Source organism: Trachemys scripta, chromosome 10 (assembly GCF_013100865.1).
Source record: "Trachemys scripta elegans isolate TJP31775 chromosome 10, CAS_Tse_1.0, whole genome shotgun sequence".
Classification (NCBI taxonomy): domain Eukaryota; kingdom Metazoa; phylum Chordata; order Testudines; family Emydidae; genus Trachemys; species Trachemys scripta.
Genome location: NC_048307.1, coordinates 52,096,481 through 52,118,407, shown reverse-complemented (window position 1 = coordinate 52,118,407; position 21,927 = coordinate 52,096,481). Strand labels below are relative to the sequence as shown.

General features: G+C 37.5%; 1 protein-coding gene across 1 annotated transcript in view; it reads left to right on the top strand.

The window, feature by feature from the left end:
* The window catches only part of RAB8B (RAB8B, member RAS oncogene family), a 42,438-nt gene extending 20,967 nt beyond the window's left edge, over positions 1-21,471 (top strand). The window contains exons 2-8 of the mRNA XM_034783673.1: positions 1,561-1,621; positions 7,003-7,063; positions 8,264-8,341; positions 9,395-9,484; positions 12,901-12,966; positions 15,474-15,524; positions 17,152-21,471. Of these exons, the coding sequence (XP_034639564.1) occupies positions 1,561-1,621; positions 7,003-7,063; positions 8,264-8,341; positions 9,395-9,484; positions 12,901-12,966; positions 15,474-15,524; positions 17,152-17,244 (500 nt within the window). The 3' untranslated portion in view covers positions 17,245-21,471. The remainder of the gene's footprint in view (positions 1-1,560; positions 1,622-7,002; positions 7,064-8,263; positions 8,342-9,394; positions 9,485-12,900; positions 12,967-15,473; positions 15,525-17,151) is intronic.
* Positions 21,472-21,927: the final 456 nt, after the last annotated feature.

The window sequence follows — 21,927 nt, the reverse complement described above, 5'->3', positions numbered from 1 at the left end:
TTCAGAATGTTTCCAAATGTAGAAACTTTGAATTTTTTAAAAATCCATTCATATTTTTAACATTTTTTTTTTTTCTCTCTCTCTCTCTCCTGTTGCTCTAAACACACACCTCTCCAATAAACAAGAGACTCTGATTATAGAAACTAACAGGGTGCAGGATGCACAGTGCTATCAAATGTTAAGTGAAAATATCTATCTTTTCTAATTTCAGTTATCGTAATCTTGGGCGTAACTTGTAAGGACACGAAAATCAGTAACAGGAATGCCCCACTAAATTGACATAAAAATGAAGTTCATGAACTAATCTAATTTTCTCAATAACTTTGAAACTTGTTAATGAATCATGAATAATAAAAAATACCTGGAGTTGACTATAGCTGGAGTCATTACATTATGTTCATGCAATATCAAAATATTAATGTGGTGTTTGTAGTGACAACATACATTCTTACAAACTAGTGTTGCTTTAAATTTCATATCCTCATTTCATTACATCTGATATTGAACAGCTGAAATTTGGTGGCATCTTCACTAAATCAAAATGTTTCCACCTCCTGAGTATGTAAGTCAAAATTCAAGTGATTTGATGTATTTGCATACTGATGTGTCATCTTCAAATTCAATTGCAATATAAAAAATCCTGTCACTTCTATCTTAAGTTATCAGGTTGGACATCCAAAAACCAAGATGCCCAAATCAGTTTGGAAATATGGTCTTAACGCCTAGATCCGTTGTTTTCATGATTACATTCTCAGACTCTAATAGGTGATTTTGAAAATTCTACCCTTAAGTTATATATGAGTTACTGCCAGTTTTATTCATAGTGTATGCAACTTACTTATTTTTGTAACTACAGAACTAACATGTAGCATTTCCTTACTACATTTGTGAGATTATGACTTACGTTAGAAAACAAGACTTGCGGTAAAACTTTGAAAAGTGAGCTATGAGTGCTTTTATATAGAGTGTGTGTGTGTGTGTGTGTGTGTGTGTGAGATCCATGATCTATTGCAGTAGGCCTCATTTATGGACCAGCCTATATATCTGGTCTGCAGATAAGAGTAACACTTTCCTTTTGTTTGGCTATGAAGTGCCCTTCCCCTCTATTGCAGCTTCTGATTTTAAAGTTTGGGCTTATTTCATTCTAAAGTAGCCACTAATATTAGAAAGCCAGTTTGAGGTACTGTAAGGCCTAATTTTTCAGAGGCCTTGAGCACCCAGGACTCTCATGGTCTTTGGTTAAACTTCAGGGTAGTCAGAACTTCTGACAGTTGGGCCTTTCTAATTGGGCACCCAAAATTAGTGGCTACTTCTGAAAGCTTTGGTCCTACAGTATAAATAAGTAGAAAGATCTTGAACTGGTATAAACTAGCATAGCGCCATTAACTTCAGTGTCTGGTTTTCTGTACAAATTCAGCAGAGTAATTGTGAGAGGAACAGCTTCAGAATCTTTACTGCTTGCCTATCATGACCTGTACTTTATTTCAGAGCAATAAATAGCAAATTGAATATTTATTTCCTTTTGTCATTAAACTTAATATATGTTTCTCTCTCTGCCAGGAATTGATTTTAAAATCAGAACAATAGAACTAGATGGAAAGAAAATTAAGTTACAAATATGGTAAGTATTACAATACAATTAATACACTTAAAAAAATACAATTAAATAAAAAGTTTTCAGTCAGGCTAAATTACTCATGGGCAGTACAGTATGATAATGATGGAGAAGCTGTAAAACTTGTGGTAAGCTCTAGCACGATAGCGATCTGCCACCATGTTCTTGGAGCAAAGGTTCTCATAGCATTTGTACGTGTGCAAGTACATTGAGTCAGTTGTCTTTAGTTATGACTATGACAGCTCCTGATAAAAAGGGAAGTTGTTAAAAACTGCATTTAAAGGGTTTTGCTACTCCAGAGGCAAGAGAGATCCTAACTGCATCATCATAGACTAAGCAGTGAGAGCTGCTATTTTTTTTAATCTAATTTGTTTTGGTTGGATGTTGAATGTATTGGTGCCTAGAGTCGGACTGCATAATGGGAAATGAAGATTGTCAAACGTTCTTGGGTTGGGGGGAAGGAAGGACTGGTGTCCACCAGTGTTGGTCTCATGCCATCACAGGGAATTGTCAGAAGTCTGCCTGCACCCATCTAACAGATGATCCCTGAAATAGTACAACAGTTTTTCCCACTTAAAATATCAGGTGCTTGCTGATATATTTTAAGGGGGGCAAGGCTGGAAGGAGCCCTTTCTGACACTTGGTTTAACACCGTGATACTCAGACTGAGGCTTGTGAGCCGCAAGTGGCTTTTTAATGTGTTGCCTGTGGCTCTTTGCAGCACACGATATTAAAACGCTGTGTGATTTTTATAACCAATCAGGATGCTTTCACTATGTTGTTAACTTAATGCAAGTTGATAATGTAATTAGTTAACTTATTTTCTGTGAGAATAATATAAATATATAGTAGTATAGAAAATGAAACAGTGAATTCACACTACTGTGTGTCTCTTGGGTAATGTTGATGGCTTTAGCTCCTGAAACACTGATTTCTGAGTATCACCGGTTTAACATTTGCATGTAATCAAAAATCATCATCACTAAATAGCTAAACCTTCTTTTATCTGTTGGTATCCAACTGTTATCCATATCCATACAGTGTTGAGAAATCAGCCAGCAGACTTTCACAGACATCTGGGATTTAGCTGTCTCTGGATGCAATTGACATTCATACACTTTCTGATCTCACTAGTCAGAATTGGTCTTATCCTCAGATGGCTAGGTTCTTTGAAGTAGCATCCAAGATACTTTACTGACTGCTATCCTATGGTGGTTGGTCCTAATACTTAATTATGCATGAAATTGTCCTATCCTGTATTTGTTTTTAATGACTTCTTGAGGCACACTTTTTTGTTTAATACAAGGCTAAAATGTATAGAAACTGCCTCAGAAGAATTGCTTACACTTGTTACTGTAAACAGGGCCATGCAGTACCGAGTCTCAGTTGACTGATGCTGTGTCAGTTTCTTAACTGAAAATTTGATTTATCCTTTTACTATTTCCCAGGGTGTATTTGATTTTAAATCAAATTGATTTAAATCACTAGTCAGGAAGACTCGATTTAATCATGGCTTTCTACATAAAAGTGCATTCTTGTTGGTTGTTATAACCTTAATACATATTCTTCACAACTCGGAGATAGATGTAGGTTTCATTTTCAGAAGGTACACATGATACTTTTTTTAAGTGATTTATTTTGAAAACTTTTCAGATTAGTTTTATAGTTATATCAGAAAATGAATGATTGGTTATTTAATTTGCTAAATGTAATTGAAGCAGATATTTATGAAGTCATTGGGAGGTGAACTATCTCTAATTCAACAGGCTAATCAATATTTGTAGGCTTTTCTTGCCATGCTGTCGTAAGAGGAGAACATCACCAGACAGACATGTAAATTGTTTTATTTAACTAAAACAACAACATCATGTATTCTTTTCTTCAACAGCAAACTATATTTTTAACAAAACAGGCATATGAATTTTTGAATTTAAACATTAAAGTTTTTTAAATGAGGTGGGTTTTTTTGTTAATTTGTTTTTAACTAAAATAGTTAAATGAATTAAAAAAAAAAATTAAATGAACTATGACAGCCAGGTCAACACGAGAAACTTAAAATATTGGCTTTTGCATCTAACTCAGTCGTCTTCACCTTCATTTTCCTGTTTGTTCATAATCTGGAAAAGAAAAACAAGCTTTCCTGCTTTTTCAGGTCCCATAGGATTTCTCAATTTGGAATGAATTAGTCCAAAGGAAGAAAATATTCTTGCTACGCTGCCAGTAGCTTCTTCTGCCGTTTAAAAGTGAGATTATCACTTCAACAGTCTCTGAATCCAAGTGCTTAAGTGACTTGCACTTTACTACCAGTTTACTGGTGTGACTTTCTTTAAAACATCATCAGCAAACATAGATTTCTTGAATGGTTCACCCTTAGCTCTGAAGCTTTATTATAGTTGGTGTTATGGAGGGATGATTGCTGGATGTCCATGTCATAGCCAACTCCTCTTCTTCAGCAGTTAAGGTTTGACCCTGGTACCGAGTATTGAGAATATTTGCAAGAAAATGAGCTTCACTACAAAAGTTTTTTTTTCTCTTAATTAAGTAGCCTCTTAGAGTTGGTAGGACAACTCACATCTTTTCATGTTCTCTGTATGTGTATATATATCTCCTCACAATATGTTCCATTCTATGCATCCGATGAAGTGGGCTGTAGCCCACGAAAGCTTATCCTCAAATAAATTTGTTAGTCTCTAAGGTGCCACAAGTACTCCTGTTTTTGCGGATACAGACTAACACAGATGCTACTCTGAAAGCTGGAGTTAGTGCTTGTCCCATTTGTTTTTTTTAATGCTTGTAATTTAACTCTGTCATTGCATATTTCTCTTTTAAGATCTCTGTTTCTTCCCAATTTCAACAGCGTCAGCAATAAAACAGCTATTTCCCTGCATTTTGGTCAAGGCTACAGAAATAGGCTTCAGGCTCCTCGGGATGTGTTCAATATTTCTCTTAAGCCCAATGTTAAGAACTTTGGCTGTGACAGTGCCATCTATTTTTTCACGATTTTGTTGACAAACTATCATCAGATTAGGCCAGTTCTGGATATAGTGCTCAAAACAGTCCACTACTGAGTTCCATCGTACATCTTGTGGGAGAGTTAGCTTGGTTTCTTCCACTTTTTTCAGAGCAGCTGCTGCAAAGTGGTTGTTACAGAAGTATTTTGCAATTTCCACAACATTAGCCTTTATTTCTGGAACACTGAAGTCTTTGGCTAGGAGGTGCATCAAATGAGCACTGCAACCGTATGTTATTAGCTTGGGACTCTTCACTCTCCTCTAAATAATTTCTTATCTTGGATACGTTTGCAGCATTGTCTGTGACCAAGCTGCTTACTAGACATTTGATTTTTTTTTCCCCCCTGTTTATTATAGCTTTTACTGCTACTTCTTGTAAGTATTCTGCTGTGTGTGCATTTCCTGATATATCAATTGATTCTGTAAGGAAGACATTCCCTTCTTCTGTTATTACACAAGCACATACAACAGGATCATTGTGGACATTGCTCCACCCATCAAGATTCAGGTTAACAATTTCACCCTCTAGACCTTTTGCACACTGCTCAATTTCTCTTTCATATACTTTATCCAGCAATTTGCTTGTGACATCTGCTCTGTTGGGTGGACTGTATCCTGATCTTAATGACTGAATCATGTTAATGAAGTGTGGGTTCTCAATCATATGGAAAGGAGAGTTTGTTGCATAACCAAACCGGGCAATTTTTTCATCAATTACCCCTTTTTGTAATCTGCTGGTTCTTATCACAAACTTATCTATGGCTGTTTCTGGATGATGGAGATTTTTTTTCTTTTTGCCACAGGTGATATACTGTGGCTATGTGACGTACATAATGTTACTGAAATACTATCATTGGCAGATAACTCTGAAACTATAGAAAATGATGGTGATCTTGAATGTGGATAGTCTTCAGAATCCTGTATGTTGAGGATGGATTCTCCTAAACAAAATACGTCAATGCAGTTATTTAATTATTATTACCATACTGCTCATTTAGTATTACTTAGTACTATTTTAAAGGTGAAATTGTAAAAGGAAGATCTGCCTATTTTAACTATTTATTTTTTTATCATAACTGCATCTAAAATAGTACCATAGAGTAACAACTATGTTTTTTGCTCAAACATGAGAATTCAAGAATAGTTCAGAAGGAAGACAGGCAGTCCTTAAGAAAGAAGTATGAAATAAAAAAAATTGTCAACCTGAAGATCCTGCATGTTCAGACATGTTCCTTTCATCATCTTCAACACAGCTTCCTCCTGAGAAGGAACACTTCTCATGATGTTGTTTCATTCGAGCAACTGGCCTTGCTTTTCTTTGTTGCACTGTTTGCATTTTGCACGCATGCCTGTCTTACCCACAGATAGAGGAACTTCATTAAAATACTCCCAAACTGGGTGTCTCTTATGGATTGCTGCCATTATCAGTCTTCCCTTCTAGTGAGAGAATGGTATGGTAGATCTCAAATCAATGAAGGCTACGCTCAGAAAGACCTCAAGACTTCTGGAATATGCTGCTCAAACAGTTTCACTTTTGTTTCTACTGCCTGTCCCTCCTTTCTCACATTTATCTCGACGACTTCTTGTCCAGATCTATTCGGCCCCCAACAATCAAAAAGTTCAATGAGTAGAAGAAACTTTCTACCTTTAGAGAGGTAAAGGATTGACTCTGTGTATACAAATTTGCAGAGGGACAATAGGGTTGAGGTCTGTTATTTCTCACCTCTATATAGTTAGTTAGTTAAAATATATTTTTTGCTGTTAACAAGCATGTTATCTCGGGAGACACAAATCCACAGTTTGAGAACTGCAAAACTAAGCATCTCTGATGGTATCTTCTAGACTGAGCACTGAGTCCCATTGGGTAAATAGAAAGATTAATCTATACTGAACCCCCTGGAATCCCGTAAATTTGGGTCCCTAATCCATGAATTATTGGAACTCGTTTACACAACTTTTCTTAAACATGACATGACTATATTGTCTCATATTACAGAATTAGAATTTATAATCCCTATTCCATGATGAGATATCTTTGAGCTATAATGTATCTTAATTAAAACTATCTTTAGAGAAGTTTTTTTCCTCAAAAAGCATTTTATCAAAAAAAAATCCAGTTTAAATAAAAAAAATCTTCTTTTTTTTTATCCACTCTGTTTCCCCTCATAAATATCAATCTTAGTATAGTGGTTTGTTGGTACCTTTTTGAGCGCAAAGGAGGAAGATATACTTGTTTAACTTTTAAAGGGTATTTTCTTCATATCCAGGAGTATCAACACATTCATTACCTTTTTGTTTTTTATGAACTCTGAAAGTAGTGGAAAACAAGGTTTAAAAACAATAAACAAACAAGTGTCTGTTTTCACCAAATTCTAGGGATACAGCAGGTCAGGAGAGATTCCGCACAATCACAACAGCATACTACAGAGGAGCCATGGTGAGTGAGTGTTCAGGTGTGACTAAAATCATAATTAGTTTGCTTCCTTAAGTTTAAAGGGTTCAAGCTCTCTTGCTAGAGAGAAATTATAACTCAAAGGTAGGGGATAACAGATTATTTCAGGGCCGTTGCTGTTTTTGTGAAGTCTTGTTCTCCAGTTTTCTGCCCCTCCATCTTGTGTGTGTATATATAGTCACAATCTCTCTGTGGACATAAGAGGCTTAATTCACCAAGTTTTGTTTAAGAAACTTGTTTTTATACAGTCAGAACACTTTCCTTGTTTCAAGTGATAGTAGGATAGGTGATATGTCTGCTAATATTAAAAATGAATTTGACTGAGTTGGTTTTCCTGCTGTGTCCCCTTCAGCAGCTCTAGAATGCAGCAGCTAGATTCAGATATGATCAAGTATATAAACTGTCTCTAATGCAACTGCTACTGATTCTAGTTAGTCAACTATTTGACTTCTGAATAGTTCCTTACATTTTGACACACCATATGTGACTGACAGCTATTCACAACATACTATGACTGAGACATCCTAGGTCAGGCATTAATGCAGTTGTCTGGTTTTACTTACTTTACTGCCACCATATTCTAGGGAGATGCATGTGCATACACACAGCTATGGAAGAGCAGACTTGCTGTGACAGCATTCAGCATCAGCCTTGCTGTAAAACTCTATTCATTTGTTAAGTAGAGCTACTTGCCCCAGACAAGCAGAATCTTACAAAAGCTGTTCCTAGGCCCTTTGAGAGGTGGGGTGATGCATAATGAACACTGAAATACTTGTTGTAAACATGGCTTACTTAAGACAAACAGTATATCAGGTCATGATTACTTTATGGTGATCACAATTTTTCTTTCTAGTAAGACTGACTGCTGGCTGCCTTTTAGTTATAGAATTTACAACTTCTTGTTGATCATAGTTTAGCTAGTTTTAACTTAATATTAAGAGTATAATTATGCTATGCTTAAAAAAAAATAAGTGACAATTAATGGATATATATTGGGTCAAGACCATTCAAAATGTATTCTAAGTGAGATCATATAAAGTCTTCAGAAAGGTCTGTTAATTATAAAGGTACATGTGGCTAACTTACATTTTAGGAGTTTTAACCACAAACAAGCAATGTGTACATCAAATCTAAACTAATATTAAGATTAGCTTTTTTTGTTTTTGTTTTTGTTTTCACCCACAGGGAATTATGCTGGTATATGACATCACAAATGAGAAGTCTTTTGACAACATTAAAAACTGGATAAGGAACATAGAAGAGGTAGGTGATTAGGAAAATAAGCTGCATCTGTTGATATTCTCAAACTTCTCCAAAACAATGACCAACATCCAAGCAATTTTATTTTCTTTCAACAGAGGGGTGTATATACGTAGCCAAGTTAAAATGGATGTAAACCAGAGCACAGGGTGGCTTTCTGGTTTACCATGGGCTGGAAAGAGGAAAGTTAAAGACTTTCATGCAAAAATGATCATGCAGAGCAAGGATTTCAAAACCGCTTGCTTCCAGTGAGTGCCTTTAGCTTAACCTTTGCTTTGAAGGGACAAGAAGGAAAACTATTTTCAGTATCTTTGTGAAGTTGAGAAATGCTTAATGCTACCAGAGTAGTGTTAAGTGTAGATTTACCTGCCTGTGTACATTAAATACCTGGTTGTCCAAATTTTGCCTTTGGTCTTATGTTAAACTTCAGTTGTGTGTTTGTTTCCCCTCACCTTGTAAGTTATTTGAATAGCAAATACATTGACCATACTTGAATCTGAAGGCAGTGCTAGACAAATTGGGAATAGGAAGCCTTAAGCATTAGATCCAAGCAAAATAAGGCTTAATCTGGTGGTGACAGAAATTTATTCTACTTGATCTCAAAAAAAGAAACCTGCCACCATTCTCTGGTTACATTTGACTATTGGACTTTGCAAAGAAGGGACTATCCCAAGGAGACTTCTTATACCATCACATCAGACTGGTCACTGGTGACAAGGGTTAGAAAAGCCTTCCACTCTAGTCAAGAATGGAAGCACATTGATTTAATCAGGCAATTTGTGACCACTTTGCAAGCCAGTAAACATCAGTCTTGTTTTAATAACTTCATTTTGAAGTCAAGCAAGGCATCTAGGTGCTGATACCCTAGACATTCAAAATTAAGAAAAATACTTTATTAAGCCTTTCAAAAAGTTTGCTTCTCTTTCCCCACTGATGCCCTTATTAGGGTTTTATTAGAGCGAGCTCTTATTGTCTAATGTATAGATCTGTTTCTGATAGGTAAAGATTTATCTTTAACTCTATGCTGCTTTTACAAGAGCTTATTTTTCCCTTCAGCATGCCTCTTCAGATGTGGAAAGAATGATTTTGGGTAATAAATGTGATATGAATGAAAAGAGACAGGTCTCAAAAGAAAAAGGAGAGAAGGTAAATTTTTGGACTACTAAATTCTTTACTAAAGGTATAATAATTTCTCTGATCTACTGTTCCTAATGATGCTTGTTACTCTGTGACGTTGTGCAGTCTATATGGTTTTATAAAAACATAAGTGAATATAATGTAACTGGAATATGCTTCATGCAAAAGGTCTCTTGTAAGGTATCATTACAAAGCTTATAGTCTACTGAGTTATCATCCTATTTGTATAAATGTACCACTCTTGTATCTAAAACTAGAAATATGAAATATAACTCTGAGGGCCTATTGTAATTATGCAAAGTGTGGGCCATTAATGGTGGTTTGAAATCTTGATGACTCCCATTGTCTGCAGATGGCTGTGTTTACCTGTTAGTCTTCCTGTATATGTGTGTGCTGGCAAGTGGGTAATGAAGTCTTGCAGTGACGTGATCATGTCACCTGAACTGGAATCCATCTTTAACCTGGTGCTTTTCCAGTTAGGGGGGGGTGGAAACCCAGAGGGACAAAGGCCTTGGCTACACTTGCAGATGTACAGCGCTGTGAGTTAAACCTGACTTCGTGCAGCTGAGTAGGGAAAGCGCTGCAGTCTGCCCACACTGACAGCTGCCTAGCGCACTGTCGTGGCCACATTTGCAGCAATTGCAGTGCTATTGGGAGCGGTACATTATGGGCAGCTATCCCACAAAGCACCTTTTCCCATTCTGGCGTCGTGGGTTGTGGGAAGGGGGCGTGGGTGCGGGGGATTCTGGGTCCTGTCCCAATGCCCCGTGATGCATCGCTTCACATCCCAGAAATCCCTTTGTTTCCATCCACCTTTGGCGCTATCTTTCAACGGTTTCTGTGCAGCGCGATCTGTCTGTGGGAAATGGAGTCCGAACTGCTGAGGCGTATGCTGACGAGTCTCGCCAGCACGTCACGTTTGGCTGTTGAACTATTCCTTAAGATCCAAAGTGACAGTGAGAGTGAGGGCGAGGAATCCGACGATGCTGTCGAGCCTCGTAACGCGTACGACACGAAATTGCTTGTGGCATTCACGGACATGCTCAGCATCGTGGAACGCTGCTTTTGGGCTCGGGAAACAAGCACCGAGTGGTGGGATCACATCGTCATGGAAGTCTGGGATGATGAGCAGAGGCTGCAGAACTTTCAGATGAGAAAAGCCACTTTTATGGGACTGTGTGAGGAGCTTGCCCCCACCCTGCGGCGCAAGGACACGAGATTGAGAGCTGCCCTGCCAGTGGAGAAGCGGGTGGCTATTGCAATCTGGAAGCTGGCAACTCCAGATAGCTACCGGTCGGTCGCAAACCAGTTTGGAGTGGGAAAGTCGACTGTTGGAATCGTGTTGATGCAAGTTTGCAAGGCAATTAATCGCATCCTACTCAGAAGAACCGTGACTCTGGGTAACGTGCAGGAAATAGTGGATGGCTTTGCACAAATGGGGTTCCCTAACTGGAGGGGCGATAGATGGGACGCACATTCCTATTCTGACACCCCCCCCCCCCCCCCCCAGGATCAGAGTACATTAATCGGAAGGGGTATTTCTCTATGGTTCTCCAGGCGCTTGTGGATCACCGTGGGCGTTTCATTGACATTAACACAGGCTGGCCCGGAAAGGTGCATGACACACGCATCTTTTGGAACACTTGGCTGTTCAGGAAGATGCAGGCCGGGACTTTTTTCCCAGAGTGGAAGATCACAGTAGGGGAAGTTGAAATGCCCATTGTGATCCTTGGAGATCCTGCTTACCCATTAATGCCGTGGCTCATGAAACCCTACACAGGGAGCCTTGACAGCAGCAAGGACATGTGACTTGCCCAGGTGACTCCAACACTCCATTTTGTAGCTGGACTTTGCATAGGAGAGAGGAGGGGATCTCCACCCACAAGACAAAGTCTATTTAAGGCAGGGGAGACCCCTCCATTTGGTCTTCAGCTGGCTAAAGAGAGCCTCTCCACCCCCAAAGATACCTGCAAGAAACTGGAACAAAGGACAGCGACTGCAAGGGGTGAGAGTGATTGCTGGACCCAGACTAACAGATTAGTCTGTAAAAGGAAGCATTCTGGAACTGGTGAGGATCTTATCTGTATTCAGTTTGATTAGACATAGATTTGCACATTTTATTTTATTTTGCTTGCTGACTTACTTTATTTGGTCTGTTACTACTTGAAACTGCTTAAATCCTACTGTCTGTATTTAATAAAATCACTTTTTATTTAGTAATTTACTCAGAGTATGTATTAATACCTGGGGGAGCAAACAACTGTGCATATCTGTCTATCAGTGTTATAGAGGGTGAACAATTTATGAGTTTTCCCTGCATATGTGTTGGAGCAGATGGGAGTGTCTGGCTCAGCAAGACAGGGTGCTGGAGTCCTGAGCTGGCAGGGAAAACAGAAGCAGGGGTAGTCTTTGCACATTAGGTGGCAGCTCCCAAGGGGGTTTCTGTGATCCAACCCGTCACACTCTCCTTTTAGCAACACCAAACAAAATAATGGGTCTTGAACTCCTTTATGCTTTAGAACCTTCTACACATCCTAGGATGTCAACCTTTTTTTAAGATGGTACTTAATATATGGACTCCAATTGAGCTTCAGTACTCGTCTCAAGTGAGATGTTCTAAATGTTGGCCTTCCCCATGATAACACAATTCTTCCCTTTGAGGGAACCTGAAAGGGCTGATAATCAGGATGTCATTTAAGTACATTGTGGTTGATTATTCTCTGAATCACTCTTTTTTGCAATGGTGAAATAAGTTAAAGTAGCCATATTAAGGGTAAAGTTAGTTGTTTTGACGTTCTGGGACACTTTTCTTTTTCTAAGGATCCTGAAGTAAGGCTGCACACATGAAATTATAGTTTACACAATCCAAGTATTATGATACTGGCAAGCGGGTCACTGATAGGATTCTCTACACCTGCATACGAATGTCTTGGACTACTATTAAGACTTTTTTCTCTTAATTAAACTTTTGGTATCCATAGGAAAAGTCCTATTTAACTTGAGTGATTTCCATACAATAATTAAAAAAAGCTACAGAATAAACGAGATTTACATCCGGATCTGCCTCTAGGAGTATTCTGTGGTGGGGATACAATTCAGTGCAGCTACATCAGTTTACACCCACAGAGGGTCTGGTCCACCATGTTCAGAAAACCCTTAAGCTATTCTCTCAATTTCTGTAGGAGCTATTCAAACTTCTATAGCAACTGTTGATTTAGTCCTTCATTAAATGCTATAATAGCTCTTCAGTAAAAGGGTAATGTTAACACTTTTCCAGGACAAAGAAAGTAAATTTGGGATCATGATATAAACTTGGTTATACCCTTAATGGAGACACTGCTCCATTATTAGCTGACCTAAAAATGTCTTGTCACTTTGCAAATTTAATTTATAAACACCAAAACTTTTTAAAACTTGTCTTCCAGTTAGCAATAGATTATGGAATCAAGTTTCTGGAGACAAGTGCAAAATCCAGCATAAATGTGGAAGAGGTAAGACTGGACTTCCATTTTTTTGTTGTCTTAAAACTTAAATACTGTTACATAGTGTTGCTTGCAATGTGATTTCTAACTATTAGCTTTTCTGACCTGATGCATAATGTGGTATTGACCACTTCGCTCCTGTGTCTTCATGTGCTGTCAAATTTGCTTTATTTGAGTATGTCTTTGTAGCATCCAAAACACCAGATGTCTTCTGGTAATATTTCTACATTTGTAGATGGGTGTTAATAGTGACTTTTTATTAATGTTGCAGATAGTATAGTCATACACTTACTAGTAGCTAAAAGGTGTCTAGATACTTAAATTGTTTTTGGAACAGACTTTTATGTTTATACAGTGTATAAACTGTACTAGGGTACAGTAGGGTCCTGGACTCTTGGTGCTACCAGAGTACACTAGTATTTTCTCTTTTTCCTAGAGATAGATTTCATATTACTATTGGATATACACCGTACATATGCAACTTCTCCCTGTCATTTGCCAAGAGGACCAAATATATCTTGGCTACCAGATGGTCTGCTCACTAAGTAGTGAAGAGTAGCTCAAAGTAAGTCAGGCTGTCATATAGCTTCACTTGCTATAATTTTTTCCTACTTTTAAATTATGATTGCCATCCTGTAGGACAACTATATATTTTGCTGCAAATAGAGTTATGAGCTGAACTCACTGAGTGGACCACACCAGCACTGATATCCTCTTCCAATAAAGGTCTGAGGAAAGGAAATGAAGCTTGAGTCTGTCAATGCTGAATTGCCGGAGAATCCCACACAATAGTGTTTATACATACCCACACAAAATAAGTTACCTTAAAATGACCTAAAAGAGGAAAATTAGTAAGGACTCCAAGAGCAGTTACTCTGGTGCTTTCTTTAGGGAGGATTAAGCTATCAGTTCATTCAAGATGTCTAGTCATTAACAGATCTGTACATTTAAGCCATCAGGCATGACATATAGCAATCTTTTTAGAGTGTTTTTTAAAACTAATAGTGGTTGAAGGTTAAAAAATAGCATAAGAGGCAGGACAGCTGATAAATGCTCTCTTCTGGAGGCCACTGTGTTCTAAAAGCTTTCCAAAGTATATGAAAAGGGAGGGTACATTTTATTTAAAAAAAAAAAAAAAAAAAGGCTTCAATAAGCATTGAGTTCACAATTGTGGAAATTGACATGTGCATTTTAAAAAAGTAGCTCAACTGATATACGAGACCACTAAAGTAAGAAATCTGTGATACAGTGTGTGTATATATAGTTTATAGCTAGAATGGATTTCTGTTTTCATTGTCCTGCATCGGGGATAGCGTTTGACCTATTTAAGGTTATCACTATACCAGTGCTTTTCTGTTTGTAATGGTCTGCAGAATTGTGAGAATAAAAGTAACATTAATATTAATAGTGGATAATAAGAAGTGGACTTTAGATAAAAGCATATCCCTTATTCCAGTTGTTCACCCACTATGGTGTGTTGTGTTTTTGTTTGTTTGTTTTGGTGGGGGCTGCTTAATTGTCAGGAGCATCCTGCAATTTTATCATTATTCCTACCCTGCATAATTAAATGCAGGGAATATGTTGGCACCAAGAGCCAGAGCTCCAAGCTAGCTGCCTGAGTAACTTTTAGAATTTTCATGTTTTCCTCTCATCCTTATTACATAGCTGGCCTAGACAGGTCAGACTCAAATGTAATGTGTAAATCTTGAATCTTATTTCCAACCACTTAACTTCTAGAAGTCAGTACTTAATTCTGTTAATAAGTGAATCATGTATGGAACTCAGTTTGTGGTGGTGTCTTTTTTTCTCCTTTATAAATGTATGCTTTCACTCACTCCCATTCCTTCCCTTGAGAACCTTGTTTCCAATTCTAAGCCCTCCCCTGAAATTCCACTTTCCTTTCGGTCCCTGAGAATTCAAGTTCTCTCAATCAAGGATTTCTGTTGCCTTAAAAAATAGACTCTGACCATCACTCAACTTGGATCCATGTCTGATTAGCCCAACTGTCAAACATAGCGTGGCACAAACAAGCCAAAGTGGTTTTTGGCTGTGGGCTCAGGAGCTGGGTTGGCTGGGAACCCATGCGCAAAGCATTGGCAGGGACAAAAGGAAATGGAGCTTGGAATTTTCTGTTACAATCTAACGTTTGAGCTTTTCCACCTTGAATGGTGCTCCTGAAAGGCTAGATTCTAACCCCAGCACACAACTTGATACTATGTGACACATGCTGCATGTTTGAATTTGGACTCTGGCCCTGAGTCTTTAAAAAGCAGTGTAATGTACAGCAGTGATCTTCCTCAGCAGAAGAGCTGCTCAACAGCAGAAGATGAGGCGAAGGATGCTGACCTAAACACCAGATTATAAACATGACTATTGCCAAATGAGAGAGTATCCATTGCACACTTAGTGCCTTTGATATAATTTTTAATATTGCATATTTTGTAGACCATTGTTACTAATCATGTTAGACCATTCAATCTAGTTTGTCTCTAATGCTCCCTTCTCCTTGGTTTTAGGCATTCTTCACACTTGCACGGGATATAATGACAAAACTCAACAGAAAAATGGTTTGTACCTTTTACTTTGCAATACATTAACTTTTATGCACACTTCAGTTTTATACTTCTAGGAAAACCCACTGTTTTTACAGTACTCTAACCAGCAGCTTTGTGACTGGCAAAAGAAGCAGTCTCTGCATAGACTTGTGATTACAAGTGAAGGCAGGCAATGCTGCTCTTACTGTTCAGCACTTGTGATTAAATTCTCTTCAAAACTATGTAGAGAACATCAAAGTTGCACAGAAACTTTCTGTAAATGAGAAATGCCAGAGTTAAGGTTCCATTCTGCCCCCTTGTGTGCATTCATTATAGCAGTCTTTATTGTATGATCACACATTTCTCAGATACAACTCATTTGCTCTTTCTGTTGCTAAGACTAGGGGACTATGCAAAATATATTACGTTGTACAAGTTTCTACTATGGTGCTATTCTTACAAATAGCATTTTTTCCCCTTCAGGAAGTGTTCAGTTTCCTTCTCATACACAAGTGGCTGACCCTCTTTTGCTCACTTTCAAAAAATAAAGAACACCTTCAGGCAGATATCATGCCTGAAAAACTTTGTTTTAAAAAAAACTTTTTGCAAAGCTACATGCATTTGACAATGAGGTATTTAACATGGAAAATGTTTAACCTTAAAGTTTCAGCTATAGTTTGCTTTAATAATTCTTGAACATGAGAGGCTTGGGAATTGACCCTAAATTTACATGATCAGTAAGAACTGGTCCTCTCTATATGTGAGGGACAGGATACATAGAACAATGATTAGTCATCATTATCTATTTCTAAAAAAGGACATTTGGACAAGCCTTATGGGTAAACTACTTAAGTGACAAAATACTGAAAATTGAAATAATCAGTGTACAAGAATTTAGCTATATCCTATTAATGTTATGCAAACCCTTTTTGCAAACTTTGTTCCTCAGATATCTTCCCTTGTTAAATAAAACTTCAGAACAAAAAATGTTTGTGTGATAAATTCTGTGGATCCCATAGCAGTCTACATCTTATGTACAGATTATATAGGGGATCTCTTTACCAGGGCTGGCTCCAGGGTTTTTGCTGCCCCAAGCAGCCCCCCCCCAAAAAAAGTTGCGATTTGTGGCACTTCAGCGGCAGCTCTACCGTCGCCGCTTCATTCTTTGGTGGCAGGTCCTTCGCTCCGAGAGGGAGTGAGGGACCTGCTGCCAAAGAGCCGGACGTGCCGCCGCCCCAAGCACCTGCTTGCTGAGCTCTGCTCTTTAACCATCATTAAACAACCATCTCCTGCTAAGAGGTGCATAGTACTTGTTGAATTTATATTTATAAATCTTAGAACACAAAGTGAACACTTAGACTTTAAAAGTCCTAAAATTGTGCTGCAGGTTTCTCATAAATCATAAAGGTGGTCCTTGCCCCACTAAAGTGTCTTAAGAACTCAGTTGGCTATTCTTTCAGGCTGGGATTTCCATATGGATGCATTAATAATGTGGTAATTTGAGTTTCCAAACTATCCAGCTCCCAAGAGATTAATTGTCAATTACCCAGTAAAACTTTCCCTCTGCTTGCAAATATTTCACTTATGCTTTGGAGGCTGGGGAGTGAAGGAGAAGGGAATGCTTTTCTCCATTCATAACATAGTTGTTTTGTTTTTTCAGAATGACAACAGTTCACCAGGGGCTGGTGGGCCGGTGAAAATAACTGAAAATCGATCGAAGAAGAGCAGCTTCTTTCGATGCACGCTACTTTGATGAACTCCTAATGATAGACTGCAACACACTTAGAAGAACCTTTTCTGCTTCTTTGAAAGCACAGGGTCACAAAGCCTCAGAAATAATACCACCAAGCTGCTGCTGAGAGCTTCAATGAACGTTGACTGCGTTAAACAAAATACCAAGTGGATTTTGCTCACTAAGTCCATCGACCTGTCAGGCTCCTTTTTCTCAAATGTGGAAGCAATGAAGTGGAGACACACAAATGCAGGACTTAATTTTCTTCTTTACTTTCTGTTTTAATGTCTGTTGCAAAAGCTGCTACATCTCTTTTAACTTTGCACATACATATTAGCCTTTTATTGCCTGTTACTGCACAATCTAACACTTGTGTTTGCACAGTTTATTGTCCTGTAAGTAAGTTCTTTAACAGATTTGTGCATTCTTTTTACCATTTTATTTTAAGAAGCCAGAAGGAATAGATTAAATCACATCTCCAGTAGTCTTTACTCTACACATGTGATCATGTCTGCCATATGGATATGTTTAACATAATGGGGCTTATTAAAACAAATTGGCATTTAAGAACTTGTATAGGTTTTTATTCAGTTTTTCTCACAAATGCACAAATCCGTTCATACAGAAACTACTGCGTCTTCTATTCTGAATGTAGGATGTTTCTTTTTTACTGGTTTTTACCAAACTTAAGAGAATCTTTTTAGAGCAGAGTTGTCTTCTAAATAGATGTAGCTTTTGTCTCATTTGTTGAATGCACCCTTAAACCATGTGAATGAACCCCAGTGGTCATTTATTTTTCACCTAGTTTTCTTCTGTTAGCCCAACTCATCTGCTCCTTTGTTTTTGTTCTTGTTTCTGATGACACTTGAGTTGAAATTTTCAACATAACACAGGTGGGCATCCTAGCTATCACTTAAGTGACTTGTGCTAGCTAAGCTGAATGAGGGTATTCAAAACTCCTGGATTCTGTTCTCCAGTGTATGAAGAGTAATTAGTGATGCTGAGGATGTTTGCTTCATACCTCTAAACCTTGACCCTAGCTTCCTGTGTAGTCACTATAGTTAAGTCCCATCAGTAAAGAAAATGGCACACCAAGGCTTATGATGCAATATTATGCAGCTGATACTGAATGTGTAAAGTGTTCAGTCTGCACAGGCAATTATAGAAGTTAATCATCAGAAACTGGTGCAGTGATTTAGGCTGCTACAAGCCAAGTTGAAACTTAATTGCCTTTCTCACTCCTCTGAACACCTGCAACCTAGTTTATGTATTTTATCACTTATTTGTTTTTCAAAGATCTCTCTCCATGAATGATTAAAATTGGTGCTTTAGTTTGTTGTGCCAAACTTCGACCCATTGTTAGCTTTAACTACAAATTTAACAGAGTCCACCACTTTGGTTATAAGGTGCAGATGGATTGTCTTGTTGACAAACTGCTAACTTTTCTGACATGTCTGCTTGTTTCACTACAGTCACTTAACTTTGTGGTAACAACCAATCCACTGGTTAATATGTTAATGTTTCACTCTGCTTCAGTTTGGGATGTCTGATATTGACTTTGTCATCTTGGGGTCTAGCTCAAATATTTTGAAACTAGTTCAGTGGCTTTCTACACATTCTCCGCACACCGCTACTTAATTACAGTTAAAGTGATCCTTGTAATTAGATTGTGAATCACAATCTCCTATTCTAGCTCAGTAAGAAGGCACAGCAAAATATTTGAGGTAGCAAGAATGTTCAAAACAAAAACAACCCTAGCTGCTCTGGCCTACATTTTGCATTTTCTGGGACAGGCTAATGCAGTTAAGTTTTCTGTATGATAACAAAGTGCTTTCTATACCGCAACTGTTATGACTTCAGTTATGAATGTTAATTTTCAGTAATTTACCTCTGACTTATTTGGTGTCGTAACACACAGATTTGTATCTTGGGGTTGTCTGCAAACCAAAACTGACATGTTCTGTGGTTAGCAACTTTTACAGAATGCTTTGCTTATGTTGTATTTCCTCTGTCTTCTTTCTATTTGGTTCTGTGTATAAACAAGATTAGTCTCCATGAACTTCCTTTTGAAAGAGCCTGTAAGTGAGAGTCTATAAAGTGCTTCTTGACGCAGCAGCAAATTGGGGTATCTGCTCTGTTGTATTAAAAAGAAAAAAATCCTTGCTATTTTCTTACATTTAGCTATGCTAAACTGTACATAAATTTGAGGTAAGACCATAGGAAATTCACTTTATGCATGATAAAATGATACAGTAAATATTTCACTTTGCTTAATGTTCATATAATGCTCATCTTTCTCTATTTGTAGAAGGACTTAGTGACAGATAATTTTGTCAGTCCCCTGCTGAAACTGAAGAAATCCAGTTTCATGTGAAAACATTATGGTCTTATGGATAAGGTAAAACACATTTTTTTTGCAGCAGTATTAAGTGGTTGAGGGGCCGCACTTTATCAGTATATTAACTTTTGATAATGGTCAACATAGACCTATTTACTCATACAGTCTGTTGTCAGACATTGAAAAATGTGCTGTATTTTAGCATGTAAATCAGCTGATTATGTTTCACTGGGAACTTTTTCTAGCTATATTTTGCTTTAGGCAAGCAGACAAATAATAACTATGTTATATCTGAGCATCAGTTGCTGGGTGCTGCAGGTTTTCCGAATACCAGTATGATTGTTTTGTGCAGTCTTTTTTGTTGTAACTTTACTCAAGACTATAATCTTAATTTTGAAAGACTCTCTTTAACTATACCTCAGCTGACTAATATTCTAATATCCATTAAAACGAAGGTGATCCAATTATTCATTATACAAAGCAGAAAATTTGCAGCCTGCCTTGCTCTAAAGACCTCCATTAGCCTTTAAGGAAAGGCAGGCATTTCTTTGGGCTTTGTTAGGAATAGAAGCTACTTGCTGTCAAGTTGGGGTTTTTTCCCCCCACAACTCTCTTCTTCCCTCCCAGTTTGTGCAGTGTGTTCTGTGTTTTTTTTGTTTTTTTTTTTTGTTTGTTTGTTTTTATTATTTTTTGTTTTGTTTTGTTTTTTATTATAAATGGTGAGAAAATAGAACCTGGAAAATATATGGTCTCAATGCTTCTTTTTCTATAGCTTTCAATCCTGTGATCAGCAAACCATGCACATACAATGCTTAGTTCTTGTTGAGTAAACATATAGAATACTTGATTCGAGGTTAGTTATTAAATCTCTTGAAGTTTAATTAATGTTAAAACTTCGAAACCACATATTAAATGTAATGCAATTTACCTTTATTGAATGTGGGGGTTTCTACAGTACTAGTCGAGGTTTTTGAAAAGTGCAGTTTTATAAATGAGGTATTTCCTGTCACAAGTGCATTTCCTCTTTGTCTTTTGTTTGTCAAGTGAAATCACATTATTTTCACAAGCCAAAAGTGGAGGGGGTGTATTTTTGAGGGGGGAGGGAAGGGAAATTCTGAGAAGAACTCTTGGTGGGTAACAACTTGGAAGATACATAAATAGTATATAAAATGCATAAATTTGTTGCTAATTTGTGGAAATGCATCTATCATCTGATTATGTAATTAAGTGAAATTTGCCATGTTAGAGTTTAAGAACAAGCTAAAGATACTGGCTCCTTCCCTCTACTGCCCCCAAGCTGCTTGTGCCACATTACTCCTATTAATATACCTTGTATTTCAAAATGCCATGGAAAGGCAGGACTTCTCACTTTTTCTTTGTTTCCAGTGAATTTAATTATGTTAGTGCATTCCTATGGCCTTATAAACATATATTTTGCAAATGACACTTTTACTTGGTATTACAATTATTTTAATGCAATATACAGTTACTAAATTCAGACTAAAAAGCACGGCCCTAAAGAAAATGCTTAATTTTCAAATAGAATTGTTCTACCATGTGTGTGTTTAAGCACATTTTATCACTGCTCCAAAGGCGTAATGTGAAAATCCTGCAGATATAAAGTGAACTTGTCATGTTAACTTGTAAACTTAATCATTAATTGTGTACTGATACTGTGTTAAAAAAAGAATGGTTTTATTATTCCATGTGAACTTTTTTTACAATAATGTGCATCTCAAATAAAATTACATAATGAAAAATATTCAGCTTCTTCTATGAAGTAACTCCATGTAATCAATCTTATGCAAGTTGCATTTCCACTCTATTCTAACACACGATTATGTTGGGGAGGGTCCAACATAACTCATGCTAAGGTTTTGTTTAACTTCAATAAACTTCCTGAATAACTTGCTTGCTTCTGAAATTGACTCTTTTGGGAGTAGCTTCTTCAAGAACTTCTATCCCTATACTAATTCCTTCTGCATCAGAACAAGGGGAAGTTTTAAGGTGATTACTAGGAGGGAACACTTGAGTATCTTAAAGATCCGTGTTAAGCATGTGTTGAAAGCAAGATTAGACGAACACTAGTAGATGTAAAGTGGGGTGCAATCCTGCATTACCAGAGAGACAAGTGGGGTGGGGAAGAAGTGGAAAGTATTGGGCCATCTAGTCAATCTCTAACATTTGTGATTAAATAAGCTTATGCGAGAGGGGAAAAAAGTCTTTCATTCTCCAATAGACTTTGGCATTCTGAGGCACATACAATTGACTGCCCCCAGCAAATACTAGGACTGCCCAGGCTAATTCAAATGCTGAATGAGTATTGAGGTGTCTGACAAAAGTAATTGCTAACAATTGCATTACTA